The sequence below is a fragment of the Bos mutus genome, chromosome 6 (genome assembly GCF_027580195.1).
Source record: "Bos mutus isolate GX-2022 chromosome 6, NWIPB_WYAK_1.1, whole genome shotgun sequence".
In the NCBI taxonomy this organism is placed as follows: domain Eukaryota; kingdom Metazoa; phylum Chordata; class Mammalia; order Artiodactyla; family Bovidae; genus Bos; species Bos mutus.
Window position 1 is genome coordinate 114,863,001 of NC_091622.1, and position 18,672 is coordinate 114,881,672.

General features: G+C 60.7%; 1 protein-coding gene across 2 annotated transcripts; it reads left to right on the plus strand.

Moving 5' to 3' along the window:
• The first annotated feature begins 3,974 nt into the window (after positions 1 to 3,974).
• On the plus strand, positions 3,975 to 17,649 carry LRPAP1 (LDL receptor related protein associated protein 1). Of its 2 annotated transcripts, none has more exons than XM_070372781.1 (8): positions 3,975 to 4,229; positions 9,713 to 9,857; positions 11,705 to 11,829; positions 12,775 to 12,895; positions 13,293 to 13,454; positions 14,192 to 14,274; positions 15,017 to 15,193; positions 17,176 to 17,649. In XM_070372781.1, exons 1-8 carry the CDS (start codon positions 4,014 to 4,016, stop codon positions 17,236 to 17,238), a joined length of 1,092 nt encoding a protein of 363 aa, XP_070228882.1. In that variant the 5' UTR covers positions 3,975 to 4,013; the 3' UTR covers positions 17,239 to 17,649. The 2 variants fall into 2 exon arrangements, with proteins under 2 accessions (XP_070228882.1, XP_070228883.1); XM_070372782.1 differs by having other exon boundaries at positions 13,296 to 13,454.
• Positions 17,650 to 18,672: the final 1,023 nt, after the last annotated feature.

The window sequence follows — 18,672 nt, forward strand, 5'->3', positions numbered from 1 at the left end:
GAAAAAGTATATATACACACACACACATATATGTATATCTAACTAAAATACTTTGCTGTGCGCCTGAAACTAGCACAACATTGTAAACCCACTATGCGTCAATTCTTTCTCTTTTAAACAATCACATGAAGAAGCATTTATTTGCGGTTTAACATATAATCATACAAATAAAGTCTGTATAAACACAAATCCACACTGAGTCACAACACAGACAGCAACAGACAAAGCTCAGTTCCGTCCACTGTGTCTCTACTTGCTCCTCGTCTGTATTTGTAATAAAGCAAAATCCTCTTCTTTCCTTTGTTTTTGTAACCACAGGAAGTTCGATAGTTTCAATCTCTCCAAAGTCTCCAAAATATTCTTTCGTTTGTTCCTCCGAAGTATCTGGGCTCAATCCACCCACGAAAATCTATTTTTGGGGGGGTTCCTTCCCCTTTAAAGCTTTGGACCTTCTCAGTTCAGTTCAGTTGAGTTCAGTTGCTCAGTCGTGTCTGACTCTTTGTGACCCCATGAATCGCAGCACGCCAGGCCTCCCTGTCCATCACCAACTCCCGGAGTTCACTCAGACTCATGTCCATCGAGTCAGTGATGCCATCCATCCATCTCATCCTCTGTCGTCCCCTTCTCCTCCTGCCCCCAATCCCTCCCAGCATCAGAGTCTTTTCCAATGAGTCAACTCTTCGCATGAGGTGGCCAAAGTACTGGGGTTTCACCTTCAGCATCATTCCCTCCAAAGAAATCCCAGGTCTGATCTCCTTCAGAATGGACTGGTTGGATCTCCTTGCAGTCCAAGGGACTCTCAAGAGTTTTCTCCAACACCACAGTTCAAAAGCATCAATTCTTCAGCGCTCAGCTTTCTTCACAGTCCGACTTTCACATCCATACATGACCACTGGAAAAACCATAGCCTTGACTAGACAGACCTTTGTTGGCAAAGTAATGTCTCTGCTTTTGAATACGCTATCTAGTTTGGTCATCTAGGGTCTATCAATTTGCCATCCGGTTTGTGTTATTTCAGTTCCCAAACCTTATCAACACTAGCAGCATCCTTGAAAAGCACAAATCCAAATCCTCGTGATCTTCTACTAACAGGATCTGTTTTAACCGTGCAGTCCACCACGTCCCCAAATTGAGACAAATATTCAGTCAGATCTTTCTTGCTTGTATCCCAGCTCCAGCCTCCAATAAACATCTCACCGTCATCCTGCTGGTCCCTGCTCGCGTTGATCTTGGAGCCCTCTGCAAATTCCTCTATGTTGCTGTACTGTTCACGACTTCCGTAGCGGCGGAACTGTCGGCAGAGGGTGCTGGCTCCCAGTCTGCGTCCAGCAGCAGCGGCGCGGCGGAGCATTGTATGGAGCTGGATTTAAAACGGCAGCGGAAGAGCCTCAATTCTTCTTTTAAAAAAAGTAACTAAATACCAGTTCCTCCCAAGGTGCCCAGGTTTTCTCCACTCCCTTTTCCTTCACGGACCCTCCACTTGGAATGCCCTCCTGTAACCCCCAGAAACTGGGTTCATTTCTTAGTGGGCATCGAGCCAAACCAATCAAATCAAAAAGTGGGAGAACGATTTATTATATGCAGCAAGTAAGGAGAATTTTGGGGGTGCTTCCCAAAGCAGTGTCTCCCAGGACAGCAAAATGGGGGAAGTTTCAAGCTGCGGGAGCACACATCCTCGTGAAAGGGCTTGTGCAGAGAGGAATTGAGCACGGAACTGGGGCAGGCGTCATCCTAGGCTGACAGAAGCCAGGGTCTTGGTTGACTGAAGCCAGCAAAGATCAACATCGTCAGTGGTCTGGCTGCAGTTAGTCTGGCAGCCAGTTGTCCAAGGGGGTTTGGACCCTGTTTGACAGCTCAGAGAATACGTATCAGACTATTCTTTATCTCGGAAACAGAACTGGCAGTCTCTATGACTGATGTAAGGCTTCCGTTGGGGCTCAGCAGTAAAGAATCTGCCTGATATCTTGAAGACTGCCTGCTATGCAGGAGATCTGGGTTCATTCCCTAAGTTAGGAAGGTCCTCTGGAGAAGGAAATGGAAACCCACTCCAGTATCCTTGCCTGGGAAATCCCATGAACAGAGGAGCCTGGCAGGCTACAGCCCATGGGGTCACAGAGTCAGACACGACGTACAGACTGAACTACCAGGACTGACGTATCATCTCCGGTTAAACTGTTAAATTATCTCCCTGGCCCGGTAATAGCTGTTCGCTCTCACGTGCTTTTGTTTCCTTAACATCATTCACTCCCGAGGCCTGCCCTTCCTCACAGGTACGCGTCGTGGCCAGGTTGAGATGACAATATGACCTGGGCCGACAGCGGCTTCTCTCAGGTCAAGAAACCTATGCTTGGCTCTCTTCCCTTGGGCACTCCCTCTCAGGCACGGCCCACCATCCTCACCACACGTGGCTTGCCCAGCTCCTTCTTGAAGCACCAAAGCACCCCCGTGGGTGCCTCTCCCTGACCCCAGAAGCTGCTCGAGGCCACCGTCTGGCTCCCACTCTTTCCCTGTTCCCCCGTCTCCCCACTGGGAGAGCGGCCCTAGCATGTTGGCTGTATTCAGGTTTGCTTGTTTACTAAAATGCAGCAGGTGGGGAGAGAGAACAGGTACACAAACATCTCTAATAACAGAACAAGTGCAGGGGGAGAAGAGGATGCAATTTAAAGTTGGTGTTGAGGTGCAGGCACTCGCTAGATGGCGGGGGGGAGAGCTTTGGGGAGGTGGGAACCCCTGTGGCTCCCTGGGAAGGAGTGGGTTTGGGAGGGGGGATCTAGGCTTCCTGACAGAGACATGTACAGTGGGGTGCCAGCCAAGGCCAATTTCCAGAGTTCATAAGGACAGGGAAGGCTCAACACCGAGGCAGGGGACACAGAAACAAGCTAAGTTGTCAGCCAGACACAGTCCCGAGTTTTCAACTGTTTCCTCTTTCCATGCAGCTCAGGGGAAAATGCCCTTGTGCGGGTCAATCCAGGATGGGAAATCAGATCTCTGACCCACCTATAGCCCCCAGCAGTCTCCCGTCCCAGCTAGGGCCGCCCTAGCTGCACTGGTGCTGAAGCTGAAACTTCAATACTTTGTCCACATGATGTGAAGAACTGACTCATTTTAAAAGACCCTGATGCTGGGAAACAGTGGAAACAATGGAAACAGTGACAGACTTTATTTTTGGGGGCTCCAAAACCACTGCAGATGGTGACTGCAGTCATGAAATTAAAAGACGCTTGCTCCTTGGAAGAAAAGCTATGACCAAACTAGACAGCATATTAAAAAGCAAGAGACATTACTTTGCCAACAAAGACCCGTCTACTCAAAGGTATGGCTTTTCCAGTGGTCATGTATGGATGAGACAGGTGGACCATAAAGAAGGCTGAGCACTGAAGAACTGATGCTTTTGAACTGTGGTGTTGGAGAAGACTCTTGAGAGTCCCTTGGACTGCAAGGAGATCCAACCAGTCCATCCTGAAGGAAATCAGTCCTGAATATTCATTGGAAGGACTGATGCTGATGTTGAAGTTCCAATACTTTGGCCACCTGATGCGAAGAACTGACTCACTGGAAAAGACCCTGATGCTGGATAAGATTGAAGGCGGGAGGAGAAGAGGACAACAGAGGATAAGATGGTTGGATGGCATCACCGACTCAATGATGAGTTTGAGTAAGCTCCGGGAGTTGGTGATGTACAGGAAGGCCTGGCGTGCTGCAGTCCGTGGGGTGGCAAGTTAGTCGGACAGGACTAAGACTGAACTGAACTGAGCCACACTTAGCCCTGGAGGCGCCGGGAGAAACCAGGCCGTGGCTGCGGTTGCCTAGGAAATGCCCCAGCGCCGTGCCTCCGCAGGGCGCCCCGGGCCTTGTAGTCCGCCCGCTGGCTCCTTTCGGGTCGGCTGCGCGGGGAGGGACTACAACTCCCAGGAAGCAGCGCGGCGGGGCCTGGTGGGCGGGGCGAGCCCGGTGGGCGGGGCGGGGCCTTTTCCTTCCCGCAGCTCCTGGGGCTCCGCGTCTGGAGGCGGAAGATGGCGTCGCGGAGGGTCCTGTCTGGGCTGCGCGCGGTCCGGCAGCCGCCGCCGCCGCTGCTGCTGCTGCTTCTGCTCCTCGGGCCGTGGGCCGCGGCGGGCCATGCCGGCAAGTACTCGCGGGAGAAGAACGAGCCCGCGCCGCCCTCGAAGCGCGAGCCCGCGGCCGAGTTCCGCATGGAGAAGCTGAACCAGCTGTGGGAGAAGGCCCAGCGGGTGAGCGGCGACCGGGTCCCTCCACCTCGGGGCTCCGCGAGCCGGGACGTCCTCTGATCCTGGGGTCCGCGGAGCGCAGGCCCGGGTCTCTTCAGTCTCGAGGGTCCACGGGGCGTCCTCTGATCCTGGGGTCCTCGGAGCGCAGGCCCGGGTCTCTTCTGTCTCGGGGGTCTGCAGGGTGTCTTAATCCTGAGGTCCGCAGAACGCGGGCCCGGGTCTCTTCAGTCTTGGGGGTCTGTGGGGCGTCCTCTGATCCTGGGGTCTGCAGAGCCCAGGCCGGGGTCTCTTTAGTCTCGGGGGTCTGCTGGCCGGGGCCTCAAGCGTTTGACAGCCTCAGACCCGCCGGCACATACAGGTGCGAGTCCCTCTTACTGCGTGCCCTCTACCCTTCATCAGGGAACAGGGACCCTGGCCTGGTGATAACAGGTGAAGACAGGAGGCCTTGGCCTGGGCAGAGGGGCTGCCCCGTCAGTTTGAGGCCGAGATTCCCTTTCAGCTTTGCAGATTTTTGCCTTTTCAACATTCTGTTTGCCTATATGGAGAAACAAGAAAACGGGTGATGCTGGGCATGAGGACAAGTCAGGGATAGCAGAGACCTGAAAGCAGACAGATTCTCGTTAAATTGGGTGAGAGGATGTGGTGAGAAGGGAACGGCTACCCACTCCGGTATTCTGGCCTGGAGAATTTGCAAAGAGTCGGACACGACTGAGCGACTCACTTTCACATGTGGTGGGAGGATAACACCTGAAACATAAGTGAAGTGAATCCGACCTTCCTCAAAGCCCAGAGGGCAAAGGACGCCTCTAAGGTCACTCCACCTGGAGGCAGCTTGCGAATTGACTGACCTGCACCAGCAGCTTCCTCATTAACATAACAGTCCCTGCTGTCTTTTTCAGGCGGGGGGGTTTTTTAGAGAAATGGGTATTTACAAGCTTCCCCCAGCCTCTGGGCCTCTGTCTTCATCTCTCAAATGGAGTCTTATCAGCTTCAGTCTTCCAGTTTTAAGCACTCCTGAGTCCTTGAAAGAGAGCAAAGTGAGGACTAAGTTTGGGAAAAGAAAAGAAACCGAGGGGGAAGAAAGGTGGGGAGGGATATGACAGAGAGCCGCCTGTGGGGCAGTCAGGGCCCAGTAGATGCCCCCAGGCCCTTAGCTTCCAGGCCCCGTGCTGTGCCTGGGCCAGCGCCCTTGAGGATTCCGCTGGGAGCCCCCAGCTGTCAGGGCCACTGTGTGTGCGGCCTGCCTGGTGAGAGAGCACTCTGGGTTGGAGAGGCTGGAGGGCTTCCTGGGAGAAGGGGCTCTTGTGCCCACGAACCTGCCCGGAGCCCTCCTGCCCACAGGGCGGTGCTGGTCAGCCCCGTCTTGTCTGTCCAGATGCCGCTTCACATCTGCCAGCCTCCTCACGCCTCCTGGCTGTCGCCTGCCCTCCAGCTGCGCCTCCATGACCCTCCCCGCCCCGCCCCCGCGCTCAGTCCACTGAGACTGACCTGGTGACTGTGTGTGCAGTGTGACCTGGTCAGTCTCAGGTCACGTCTGTCTGAGAGGGCCTCCTCTGTTCTCTGGGAACCCAGCACTGTCCTTGGACGGGCCGGCCTTGCACTAGACGTCTTTTCTGGGCCCCTCGGCCCTGAAATTCTCCAATGACGTGTACAAGTGTTTTCTGCTGAACGAAGGGCACAGGTCCTCAGGGTGGGGTTCGTGCCTGGTGGCATCAGTTTCTTGGCTCCCTGAGCAGACCTGTGGAATACAAGCTGGCCTGTCCCAGCCTTCCTAGACGGTGAAGCTTCAGGAAGCTCCTCAGGTGGTGGCAGGAGCCCGCAAAGGGGCACGTGGTGCGGGCCTTCAGCCGAGTCCCAGGTCAGCACTCCCCCGCCCAGAGCCGAGCCCAGACGGGAGGCAGGGCCAGCACGAGGCACTTGTGGTTCTTAGCCTTTTGGTTTTGTTCTCGGGATAATTTGCTCTCTGAAAACATCAAGACTTTGGCCACCTGATGCGAAGGACTGACTCCTTAGAAAAGACCCTGATGTTGGGAAAGATTGAAGGGGGGAGGAGAAGGGGACGATAGAGGATGAGACGGTTGGATGGCATCACCGACTCGATGGACATGAGTTTGAGTAAACCCCGGAAGTTGGTAGTGGATAGGGAGGCCTTATGCGTGCTGCAGTCCATGGGTCACAAAGAGTCGGACACAACTGAGCGACTGAACTGACTGAAAAAATATCACGTGTTTCTAAACATGAGGTGATCTCAGGGTGTGTCTTGCATGGCGTGTGCTCAGGGTGGGAGAAGGCGTCCCCGTCGTCTCTCGCCAGTCCTTCTGTGGGCCGGGGGTGCGGCTCCCACCTCGGTCCAGGGTCAGCGTGCAGAGCTGTGGCTGGAGCTGACATGTGCGTGGATGCTGGGTCCCAGGGGATTTTTTTTTTTTTGGTTGGTTGTTGGTTTTGGTTTTTTGTTGTTTTGTTTTACCATTTTTGAGGTATGATTGACCTCTGAAAAGTTCTGTGTTGCTAATTAGTTTGGAGATAAGTGTACAGGCCCACAGACACACCCACCACCTCCCAGATATTCTCCTGAGCTCTTGTGTGTTATTATTTGTGGTAAGAACCTAAGATCGACCCCCCCCCTTAGCAAATTTTTAAATAATAAACAGTTTAAATGGGATTCCCAGGTGGTTCAGTGGTGAAGAATCTCCTGCCTTGCAGAAGACCCAGGTTCGATCCCTGGGTTGGGAAGATCCCCTGGAGAAGGGCAAGGCAACCCAGCCCAGTATTCTTACCTGGAGAATCCCATGGACAGAGGAGCCTGGAGGGCTACGGAGTCACAAGGAATTGTACACGACTGAGTGACTAAAGGGAATTCCCTGGTGGCTCAGAGGATAAAGCTTCTTCCTGCCATGCGGGAAACCAGGGTTCGATCCCTGGGTTGGGAAGATTCCCCTGGAGAAGGAAATGGCAACCCACTCCAGTATTCTTGCCTGGAGAATCCCGTGGACTGAGGAGCCTGGCCGGCTACAGTGCAGGGGATCGCAAAGAGTCGGACACAACTGAGCTGTGTAGTGTAGTGTGAGTGACTAAACAGCAGAAACGTGTGGTTGCCAGGGTCACACTGAGCGGTGAGGCTCCGGGACTCACTCGAGCCGCACGGCTGGCTCCCCTTTGACCAGCCCTTCATTTCCTCTCCTCTGCCTCTTGTCCACTCTCCACCCTCGTGGAGCGCTGTTGTGGAGGAGCGTTTGCTGATGCGTCTGGCTCATCTCACCCAGCACCTGTGCCATCACAAAGGGCCAGTCCCCTTCTGTTTTGAGGCTCGTATTCCGTTGTACGCCTGTCCCGCGTTTTCCTTCTGTATCTCGATGGACATCTTGGTTGAGTTGTGACTGGTGCTGCAGGAAGCTTGGGAGCACAGGGCTTTCTTCGAGATTCTGGCTTCGGGCCTCTGGGTCAGTGCCCGGCGGGGATTGCTGGGTCGCATGGCCGCTCTCGTCTCCTTTTCTGAGGCACCTCCTCGCTGTTTGCTGCAGCGGCTGTGCCCATTCGCATCCCACCAGTCGCCCTCAGGGGCTCCCTTTGTTATCCCCCCAGCAGGGGCTGCTTTCCATTCCCCAGAGTAACTGACCTGTAACCGCTGTGAGGCGGTGTCTCTCGTGGGGTTTCCATTCCTCCTGATGATCTGCGATCTGGAGGTTCTGTTCATGGCCCTCTTGGCCATTCATGTGTGATGTCTGGAGAAATTTATATTCAAGTCCTTTGCCTGTTTAAGAATTAGGTTATTCTTTTCAACAAGGAGTGGAAGCTCCAGGCAGAACAGCCAGGCAAGAAAAAGAAAGAAAAGTCATCCTGGTCAGAAAGGAAGAGGTAAGGGGCTGTGCTTGCAGATGACGTGCTCTCCACTTGTAGCAAACCTGAACACTGCACAGTCGCTAGATCTTGAACAAGCTCGCCACGGTTACAGGGCACAGGAGCGCACGCAGGCCTCGCTGACGCTTCTGTCGCCTGCATCCAACTCTGAGAAGGAAATTGAGTCTGCCCCCCTTCCAGTAGCAGCGGAAAGGGTCCGATAGCCAGGGACACGCAGCCGTGTCCTCCAGGCAGGTGCTTACCCTCCCAGGGGCCCCTGACGGGAGCGGAGGAGAGGGCCCTGGGCCTGCGAGGGCCCGCCCGAGAGCACCTCCAGGGAGGCGGCCAGGACGCTGCCCGGTGTCCGCCCAGCCCGGCAGGCGGACAGCAGGAAGTCGGGGCGAGTGGGGCCCCGGCGCCTCTGCCGTGAGTCCTCACCCTGCCTGGCAGCTTCGGTTTCCTCTCCACACCGTCTTCCTGCCCCGACTGAAGGTTCTAGCCCCGAGAGGTCTCTCTCTGCCTTCCTGCTCCTGTGCACGCGCGGGCACGCGTACATGTGTGCCTCCAAGCCCGACCTCGCAAGGGTCCCCTTCCTGCAGGACAGGCAGGCTGTATGGGGTCAGGTCCCAGCGCCTGCCTGGGGTAGCGGGGCCCCCCAGGGAGCCTACGGGGGTCGCGGAAGGGCTGCCTAGGGGGCCCACACTGCAGCCCCGCGTCCTCACCATGTCACCCCGCACGCCCTTCGAGGGGACAGGTGTCTGCCAGGCGTGCTAACATGTTCATTTTTAAAGTTGCACGTTTAACGGGCCTGACCACAGCCTTCGCATGCCGGTTCTGGCCCAGAAGTGAGGAGGCGCCCTTGGGCCGAGCACAGAGCAACCTCTGCCAGGAGCCGCAGAGCCCTTCTTAGCCCCGCAGCCCGTATCCAGGGAGGCCCCGCGCCCCTCGGTCAGCCCCCAGCACGGGCAATGACCCTGGGGAGCCGTAGCTGTGCTTTTTGTTTTTTAATTGGAAGTCTTCCATAAACATGATCTACTCTCCAGTCCTTGCGGTTTATTTTTCATCCGAGTTACACATGCAGGGAGAAGTTTCTCGGGCGAGCCCAGCATCCATGTACCTGCGTCCCTGCGCCCGGGTGTGCACAGGTGCCCAGGGTCCAGGCTGGAGGGCGAGCCGGCCTGTCTTCCTCAGGACCAGTGCTCAGGCTGCTGATACCCCAGGGCTCCCTGGGGACGTGGTGTCCGCCGAGGCTGGAGGGCGAGCCAGCTTGTCTCCCCAGGGCGGGTGCACAGGCCGCCGATGCCCTGGGGCTCCCTGAGGACGCGGTGTCCGCTGAGGCTGGAGGGTGGGCTGGCCTGTCTCCCCAGCGCCCACGCTCAGGCCGCCGAAGCCCTGGGACTCCCTGGGGACGCGGTGTCCACCGAGGCTGGAGGGTGGGCCTGGGGCCTAAGGGCCGGTGGGCTCCACGCAGTGCACAGAGGCCCCTTTGACATTCTCGTGCGGGAGCGTGAGCGGGATCTTGAGCACCCAGGACCCGGGCTCCTCCTCCCCGCCTCTGGCGTCTCCTCTCTGAGGTCAGTTTCTTCTGGGCTGTCATTGGTCACCATGCAGCTGGTGGTCAGGCGTCCTCTCTTCTCCTCCTCCTGCAGCTGAATCTTCCTCCTTTGAAGTTGTCCGACCTCCACACTGATCTGAAGATTCAAGAGCGGGACGAATTCAAGTGGAAGAAGCTGAAGGCTGAGGGCCTGGATGAGGACGGGGAGGAAGAGGCGAAGCTGGTCCGCAGCCTCAGCGGTACTTCCCTTCTCGCTCCCCTCTCCTCTGGCCAAGAGCAGTGGTCGCCCCGACGCAGGCTCCAGCTCGGTGTTCTGACTTGGTCTGTGGGCAGGACAAGAGTCAGGACGCTCCTGTGAGCCTGAGCCCTGCAGGGTGACCCTCAGCTCCAGGGCAAGGGCATCCGGCTGAGCGAGCTCCCAGTGGCCGAAGCCCCGGGTCTGTCTGGTCCAGGAAGACGGCCGGGGCGGCCTGGAGTCACCTAGACGAGGAGGCGGGGTGTTCCTGGGGTCTAGTCCCCTGGGAAGAGCAGAGCCCTCACGGTCCACGGCCATGCCCAGACAGGCCGCCTTGTTTGTCTGGGTGACACTGGTCTCTGTGGGCGCCCAGGTGACCTGGCAGGAGACTCAGCTGGCCTGGAGAGCTGGAGCCTGAGCTGGGCCCGCCGATCTGGGGGTGGTGTTCCCCGAGCGGCTGGCCGTCTTCTGGGTGTGGCCCGAGACCCCACATCCCACCCGCCCCCCACCCCGGCCGACGTAGCCCCTTTACAAGGCAGATGCCACACCTGGGTGTCCACATAGTATGGCATCCAGACAGGACCCAGCGGTGGCCAGATCTGCCCTGCGCCCTGCAGACGGTGGTCACCCCTGCCCGGCGTCTCAGGGAGCTGGCGTGGAGGGTTGGCCTGGAGGCTGGGCTGACGGCAGACCCGCCCCCCCAAGCCAAGTCCTCACGGACGGCTGGGCCACCCCTCGGGCTGCACCTCCTGTGGGTCTGGCTCCCGTCGTTGGGTGAAGGGCTTCTGCAGTTTAGGAAGAGGGTCACACACGGGTTCTTAATGTTTCGAAAACCACAGGCTGGACACCAGGAGCACAGCCTCTCCATGGCTTACTCAAGACCCCTGTGGGCTGAGCCCCCAGGCAGGGTAGACAGGGCAGTGTAGCCCCACGAGGTGAGCTCAGTCTGAACGGGGCCCAAGGTGCCTCCAGCAGCAGGCCCAGGGCCAGGAGCTGGGTGTGGGGGCTGCACAGGAGGCTGCGGGCCCCTCAGGGACCACGCGTGTCCAGTGCTCCTGGAGTCAGGCCAGAGGAGGGTCTGGGGGTCAGGGGCCAGGTGGCCTCAGCTTGAACGAGGACGCCAGGGATGGAGGTCAGGGGAGAGGAAGCTCAGGACCCCAGGAAGCCCGGGGGTGAAGCCTGGAGGGTGGATCCTGTCTGCAGCCTGGGGGCCCCATCCCTCTGAGCAGGGAGGGCAGGGCAGCGGGGTGGTTGATGGGAGTGGGCGGAGATGCCAGGAGGGGCGTCCAGGGCAGACCCAGCAGCCCAGCCCCGCTGCGGAGAGAGCTGCCTCCAGACCTCCCCAGGTACCCACCCTCCCCGACACAGCGCGGAGATGCAGGCCCCTGTGTGGTGTGGAGGCCGTGGGTGGGCGCTGTGTCCTGGTTGCTACGGAGAAACGTCAGCCAGTCGCTGGCCTGCAGTGACCAGCCAGCAGCGGCTGAGCCAGTCCCCGCTCCACTGTCGTTAGTAAACTTTCCCCTGGCAGCTGTTGACAGCAAGGTCCCACCGTTAGAAATCTTCTCCAGATTTAGACATGGGTTGTGGGGGGGCTGCCCTGCCCACGTGGCCCCGTCCACTTCCGTCCCAGCTGGACCTTGCCCCTCGACAGGATCAGATGGCGAACCTGTGAAGGCGGTCCCAGGTGCCAGGCCTGTGCGCGGCTCTCCGCACAGGGAGGGGGTAGAGGGGTTGGCTGGAAGCCGGCCGGGGTGGGGGAGCCCCAGGTCCCTGCTCCTCCCCAGGTCCTGAGCGGCAGAGGAGGGTACTGCCCCCAGCCCACCGCCCTGACCCCGCCCTGCTCCCTCCTAGTCATCCTGGCCAAGTACGGTCTGGACGGCAGAAAGGACTCGCGGGTCGTGAGCAGCAATTTTGTCGACCATGGCCCGGACGACGAGAGCCTGGAGGACCCCCGGCTGGAGAAGCTGTGGCACAAGGTACCCTCTGCCGAGAGCCACCCTCGGCCCTGGCGTCCTGCCCGGGGCAGCCTGTCTCACCCTGCGGGCCTTCCTCCCCGGCCCCGCTGGCCTGTAGTCCCGTGTCTGCCCCACCTGGAGTGCTTGCTGCTGTGAACAGGAGCTCGCAACGTGTGTTTGCATGGGAGTTTCTCGTGGCACATGGGGGCCTGAGCCTCGCGCGTTGCCAAGCGTGCTCATGAACCTGTGGTTAGAAACGCAGGCTCGGGGTGTCATGAGCGGCTCTTTTCACTTGGTGCCTGAACTGTCAACCTGTGAACAGGGCGGGCAGCGGGGGCACTGACCGTTCCCTGCCCAGGGAGAACCCGCGTGTAAGTAGGAGTCAGCCCTCTGTCTGCGGACAGCCAACTGCTGATCGTGTAGCAGTGCAGTGTTTTTTTTTGAAATAACCTGCATGTAAATGGGCCCACAGGGGTCAGACCTGTGTCCGGGGTCATCTGTGTGTGATCTGCGCTTGGATCCTGTGGATGGTTTCTGTGAGCTCGGCCAGGGTGGGGGTGCCAGCTGGCCGGGGGCTGTGGGGGTCTTCTCTCTGGGACCTGCCATCCTTGGTCATGAGGGGTGGGGCCGGAGGGGGGAGCTTCCTCGGGGCTGAGCCCAGGACCCGTTATTCCCTCGTGTGTATGCACCCTGCACCCCTACCCCTGGGCAGGTGGGGCGATGCCCTGGGGAGTGGCCAGGACTCCCCTGGCCCCTGCCCCGGCCCAAGGTCCTGCTGGGGTCCATCCCCATGCCCGGCTCGCTGGGTGGTCTCCCCGCCATCTGCCCTGGAGGCGGTCAGGTCTGGGCTCCTGCCCTGCCCCGCGGTAAGGCGGGTGAAGGCTGAGAACCGGGCCTGTGCTGAGGTCCCGCTGGCCCGGGTGAGAGTGGGCCCCGGGGCGTTCACCGGAGGCGCTACCCTTGCAGGCGAAGACCTCTGGGAAGTTCTCCAGCGAAGAACTGGACAAGCTGTGGCGGGAGCTTCAGCACCACAAGGAGAAGGTGCAGGAGTACCACGCGCTGCTGGAGACCCTGGGTGGGGCCGAAGGTGCTCCCTGCGCCGTCGGGGCCCAGACTGTTCCAGAACGGGGCGGTGGGGGGGGGGCTGAAGGTGCTCCCTGCGGCAGCCCGGGCCCAGAATGTTCCAGAACTGGGGGGGGGGGGAGCACCACGCCCTCAGGGGCGGGGCCGAAGGTGCTCCCTGCGCCGGCAGGGCCCAGACTGTTCCAGAACAAGGAGGGGGTGGTCCACACCCTCAGGCCTCCCGGCTTCTGAGCAGGAGCGGCTCGGGCCCCATCAGGTGCTCAGATGGGCTGCCTCTCCTGTCGCCTCGGGGGTAGCCCCCAAGGGGTGGTGGTCTCAGGGCCTACCTCGGAGTCAGCAGGGTGGGGCGCGGGGCGCAGCGTCCCAGGCCGGCCCCTCACAGGCCCCCGGCCTGGCTCCAGCAGAAAGCCACGAGAACGCCATCGGGCCAGTGGACCTGCGTGGCGTGCAGGCGGAGGCGCTGGCGAGCAGGCATGCGGAGCTGAAGGACCGGCTGCGGAGCATCGGCCAGGGCTTCGACCGGCTGCGCAGGGTCAGCCACCAGGGCTACGGCGCCGAGACTGGTGAGCCGCCACCCAGCTGTGACACCCGTCCTGGCGTCCTCCACCCTCTGTTCCCTGAGCGCTGACCACGGGGCGGCCACTGCTCCTCAGCCCAATGCGGGCGCCCTGGGCTTGCTCAGCCCGCAGGGGTAGGGCGCCCGGACCATGCCGCAGGCCCACTGTGCCGACCTGCTGAATTTCCGGGGAGCAGGGACCCCCTCGGGCCCGGCCGTGCGGAGGGGTGGGGCCAAGGCTGGCCGCGGTGCCTCAGCCCCTGCCCTCCAGGGGCGGCACACCGGGTGGCTCCTCCTGCTGGAGCGCTTCCTGCAGCCTCGGGCAGCAGGAGGGGTCTGCAGGGGAGGGGTGGGGAGCTGGCCACGTGGCCCACGTGCTCCCAGCTTCCTCCAGGGCTGGAGGGAGGTGGCTGACAAGCGCTGGCTAAAGGGTCCCCTCCATTTGGTTTCCATTGCTCCGGAGCTGTGAGGACAGGCAGCAGCTTGAGTCTCAGCCTAGAGCTGCGGGTGGGGGACCCCGCAGAGTCAGAGGCGCCCCCCAGCCTTGGAGTGCGCCCCCTGCTCACTCGAGCAGCGGCTCCTGTGCCCTGGGGAGTGGCGGCCTGACCTGGGAGCTGCAGGCTGAGCGCGGGCACAAGGAGTGCTTCCCGAGGACGCTGGCACACGCCCTGTGCCCTGCACAGGTGGCACATGGCCCCTGGGCGTCTCGGGCAGGAGTCACAGCCCGTCTTCACTCTCGTGCAGAGTTCACAGAGCCCCGGGTGCTGGATCTCTGGGACATGGCCAAGTCAGCCAACTTCACCGAGAAGGAGCTGGAGTCCTTCCGGGTAAGGGTGGCGCCCCAGCCCCGTGGGGTGGCAGCGTCTCCTTGGTGGACGCGCTGATGATGCGGGAAAGGCCCCCTTCTCCAACCCCAGCAGACCAGCGTGTGCACAGCACCGTTTCCAGTCGCCCCCTGCTGCCCCGAGTCCTGGTCGGCGGCCCGTGTGGGACAAAGCCGACCTCCAGCAGCGGACACTTTCACTTTTCACTTCCATGCATTGGAGAAGGAAATGGCAACCCACTCCAGTGTTCTTGCCTGGAGAATCCCAGGGACAGGGGAGCCTGGTGGGGTGCCATCTATGGGGTCGCACAGAGTCGGACGCGACTGACGTGACTTAGTAGTAGTAGTAGCGGCGGGCGCTGTGCCTCCAGGCCGTCTGCTGAGTTTGGGGCTCACCGGGTGTGAGGAGTAGTCTCGTAGGACAGGTGGATTCAGACGGTTATGGAGGCACCCCTGAGGCCCTGCAGGGCCTGTGCTGGACCCAGAGGGAGGGAGGGTTTTGGGGTCACTCACCTCCACATGGTCCTGTCGTGGCAGAGCCACCACAGGTCAAGGGTCAGGGAAGGGCACGGGCCCCGGGCCTGTGAGGCTGTTGGTTCCCTGGACAGGAGCGCGGGGCGGGGTGGGCGCTGCGCTCCAGGGCCCTGCAGAGCGGAAGGTGGTGGACATGTGTGGGAGGCGTCTGTCGCGGGCCTGGAGGCGGTGGGGTGTGTCGGGGAGGTTCAGTTGTTTCAATCTCATCCCAGGAGGAGCTCAAGCACTTTGAAGTTAAAATTGAAAAGCACAACCATTACCAGAAGCAGCTAGAAATTTCTCACCAGAAGCTGAAGCACGTGGAGAGCTTTGGGGACCAGCAGCACGTCACCCGCAACAGGGAGCGCTACGCCACGCTGGAGGAGAGGACCAAGGAGCTGGGCTACAAGGTGGGCGTGCGGCGCCTGCCGCCCCGGCACTCAGCCGCACGCAGGGGCGTCGGACGCATGGTCAGGCCCCCGCCCCTGCCCGGGGGCTGCACAGCCCTGGGGGGGTCGGGGCTGGGCTGTGGGGCAGGGGCCTCCCAGGCCTCCCCTCTGCCCCACCACCCCGCCTCCGGGCCCCCCACCAGGTGACCAGCAAGAGGTTTGGTGTGGCTGCACCCACAGGGGGCGGCGGGCAGGCAGGACGGAGCCGGGCTCTTCCAGCCGCACAGCTGGGACGTGTGGCCCGCCCCGGTCCTGAGTGACCTTCATCCCCGTGAGCTGCCCGGTGGCTCTGGGGGCTCCTGAGTGGCCGCAGGAGCCGGCGGAGCTTCGGGCCGGGGACACGTGGGCTCCATACTCGGCGCCACGGGAGATGGGCCACAACAGGCGGCCGTCACAGCGTCGCTCCCCGTGCGCGGCGGGCGCCCTCGGTGGGGTGACGTGGGAATCCCGGAGGACGTGCAGGACGCAGAGACCGAAGCCTCCTCGCTGGGGCACCTGACCCGGCAGGGCCTCCCTCTGGTCATGAGCCGTGAGCCTACAGCTCAGGGCACCTCCCAGGCACCAAGATCTGAGGGGCCCGTCTCCGGAGGGGGCTTGGGTTCAGGCTCAGTGAGGCAGCGAGGGGCAGGCGGTGTGGACCCACTGCGGAGCCAGCGGCACAGGCGTGGACACCACTGTGGGTGCACAGGGGAGCCAGGCCCGCAGAGGGCTCTGCAAGGGCCTGCTCTGTGCCTCCTGTATAGGGCACCCTCCCTATTCAGGATAAGTTAGAGGGGAAAGAAAGGAAAGTACCAGAATGGGGGGGGACGACCGGGGAGAAGCCAGACCCTGCTGTGACGAGAGGAAGAAGAGGGAAGCTTCCCCAGTGGTGCTCTGTGGAAGCCCCAGCTGCTGCCCCGCTCCAGGCCCCACCAGCCCAGGGGGCTCCCACCCTCGGGCTCTGTGTGCCCGGGGAGCAGGGCAGAGCCCGGGGAGGAGGGCAGAGCCGGGCCCTGAGAGGCCACGGAGGCCCCCGCCGCTGTGATGAGGACAGAGCCTGGGGAGCCAGGGGTGGGCTGGGTCTTCATTCGTTGTTTGTTTTTGTGTATTTTTTGTTGCACGCTGAAACCGCGTAGCTTGAGAATCAGGTTAAACTACAGGGAAAAAAAGAGCAAAGACCACCACACACAGAGGCCACACGGTAGGCTCCTAAACAGTCAGTGGGTCACGGAAGAAATGGAGGAAGAAGTCAGAGTGACCTGGAGACAAAACCCAGGGGACGCCGCAGGAGCAGTTCCAGCAGGGCGGTTTGTAGCCACACAAGCCCACCTCGGGGGGCGGAACATGCAACCTGACCTTACACTGGAACCAGAGAAAGAACAGACAAACCCAGAGTCAGGAGAGGGACAGGGACAAAGGTCAGAGCAGAAACGTGAGGAGGAAAAAAAGACTAAAAAAATTAGGAAAGGTCAACGAAACGAAGAGCTGGTGTGTTAGAAAAACAGAATTACGTGGGGGCTCTGCCCGCAGTGCGGGAGACCCGGGTTCCATCCCTGGGTCGGGAAGATCCCCAGAGAAGGCAATGGCAACCCACTCCAGTACTCTTGCCTGGAGAATTCCATGGATGGAGGAGCCCGGTGGGCTACAGTCTGTGGGGTCGCACAGTCAGACACGACTAAGGGACCTTACTTTTACTTTCAAACAGAATTGATAAACCTTTAGCCAGACTCATCAAGAAGAAAAGAAGTGAGGATGCTGGGTGGAGAGAGAGGCCCTTCGTGGGGTTCCCCAGAGGCTGTTTCTGGTTAATGAACTGCTCCGATACTTTATCTTATGGGTTATAGATGGGGGCTCAGTGGGGAGGCACTTGGAAAGCGAACCGCCGAGCTCTTCTCTGCAGCAGTAGGCTGAGCCTCGGGCCGTGCGCAGCTCTCCCGTGTGACCAGCCCGCACTGTTCCTGCAGGTGAAGAAGCACATGCAGGACCTGTCCAGCCGCATCTCCAGGGCCCGCCACAACGAGCTCTGAGGCCCCAGCGAGCTCTGAGGCCCCGAAGCGCAGCCAGCCGCACGGAGGAGGAGGCAGCGGCCTGGGGTTCCCGAAGAGGGCCCCAGACCCTCAGGAGTCACTTGTCCGCCAGCAGAACCTCAGGGAAGGCGTGGAGGGGACCAGCCAGGAGGGGCCGTAGCCGGAAGGGCGGACAGACTGCCGCGGGTGCCCCGGGGCCGGGAGGAGCTCCACAAGCCCGCGCCCCCTGCCTGACAGCCGGCTGCCCCCATGTCAGGAACGCGGTTCCCAGCTGCCCCTGGAGCGGTGGCCGCTGTGCTACAAGGCCGCGGTTTGCATTGAAATCCTACGACTGCCACCGGAAATGCCATGTACAGAAGTCCTTACACGTACGTGACAGTATTTAATTAAACCTCGCCGTCACAGCTGTCACCGGCCCCGCCTTGCTGTGTCTGCTGGGCCCGGGGACTCCAGGCCCGTCTCCTGCCCCGTCCCCATGCCCCCAGTCTCTCTGTTGGGAGATGTGGGAGGGCTGCTGGGCTTGGCTGGGCCTCCCTGGCTTGGCGCTGAACTCCTTGGGTGGGTGGAGTACCACCCTGGCCTCTGACGTGAGGTCCTACCCCTGCGGGTCGGAGTTGCAGGGGAGCCCAGCAGCCTGCAGGGCTCACCGACCACTCTGGACTGTTCCTGGCCCCTCGGCCAAGGGCCTAAGGCAGGGCCGGATCCACAGGGCCCGTGGGCCCCAGACACTGCTGGGCGCCGTGTCCTGCTCTCAGCCATGTCTGACTTGCCATCATCACTGGCACCCTGGGGGCAGACGCCCTGTTAGCTGGTCTTAGAAGGAAGGCCAGGGCAGCCGTCCCGGACCGTCGCAGCACCGGGAAGAGCAGGAGGGGGTCCTATGGCAGGAGGTCCCCCCTCCAGGTCACTGGGCCTGGCGCCTGTCCAGCCTCGGAGACCCACCCAGGCCCTCACATCGTGTCTGCCCCCGACTGCCCACTGCCATGTCCCTCCCAGCCGGGGCCAGGCTGCGGGCAGGGCTGGGGCCACTGCACTCAGCCATCTGAGGACAAAGGAGGACCTGTGCCTTCCAGGGTGGAGCCCAGGCGTCCAGAGTGCTTGGGTGCTTGGGTGGTAAGAGCCCCCAGCCACACGCTGAGGGCTGAGACCCCTCTGCAGGAACATCCTGGCCCTTGTGGGCTCACAGTGGGGGACAGAACAGGGTCCGCCCGGGACATGGACGCTAACGGGGACTCAGTTTACTGTCCGAGGAGCCGACAGCCTGGAGGCTGCTCCTGGCTCAGACGTGCCGGAGGAGCGACGGGCCCTCGCCGGTCTCTCGTTGGCCCTGGAGGGCGTCGGTGAGGCGAAGGCCCTGCTCAGGGGCAGCGGCTGCTCTGTGCAGCTGTGGCTTCTCAACGATCATTTGGGGCAGACAGTGTTCATACAAGGCAA

What these genes read in the sequence shown, in the direction of transcription:
- LRPAP1 (XM_070372781.1), top strand. Translation starts at nt 4,014, where the DNA reads ATGGCGTCGCGGAGGGTCCTGTCTGGGCTGCGCGCGGTCCGGCAGCCG. An exon ending in GCTGGTCCGCAGCCTCAGCG is followed by an intron (nt 9,858 to 11,704) that starts GTACTTCCCTTC and finishes GCTCCCTCCTAG; the next exon opens with TCATCCTGGCCAAGTACGGT. An exon ending in TGGAGAAGCTGTGGCACAAG is followed by an intron (nt 11,830 to 12,774) that starts GTACCCTCTGCC and finishes CTACCCTTGCAG; the next exon opens with GCGAAGACCTCTGGGAAGTT.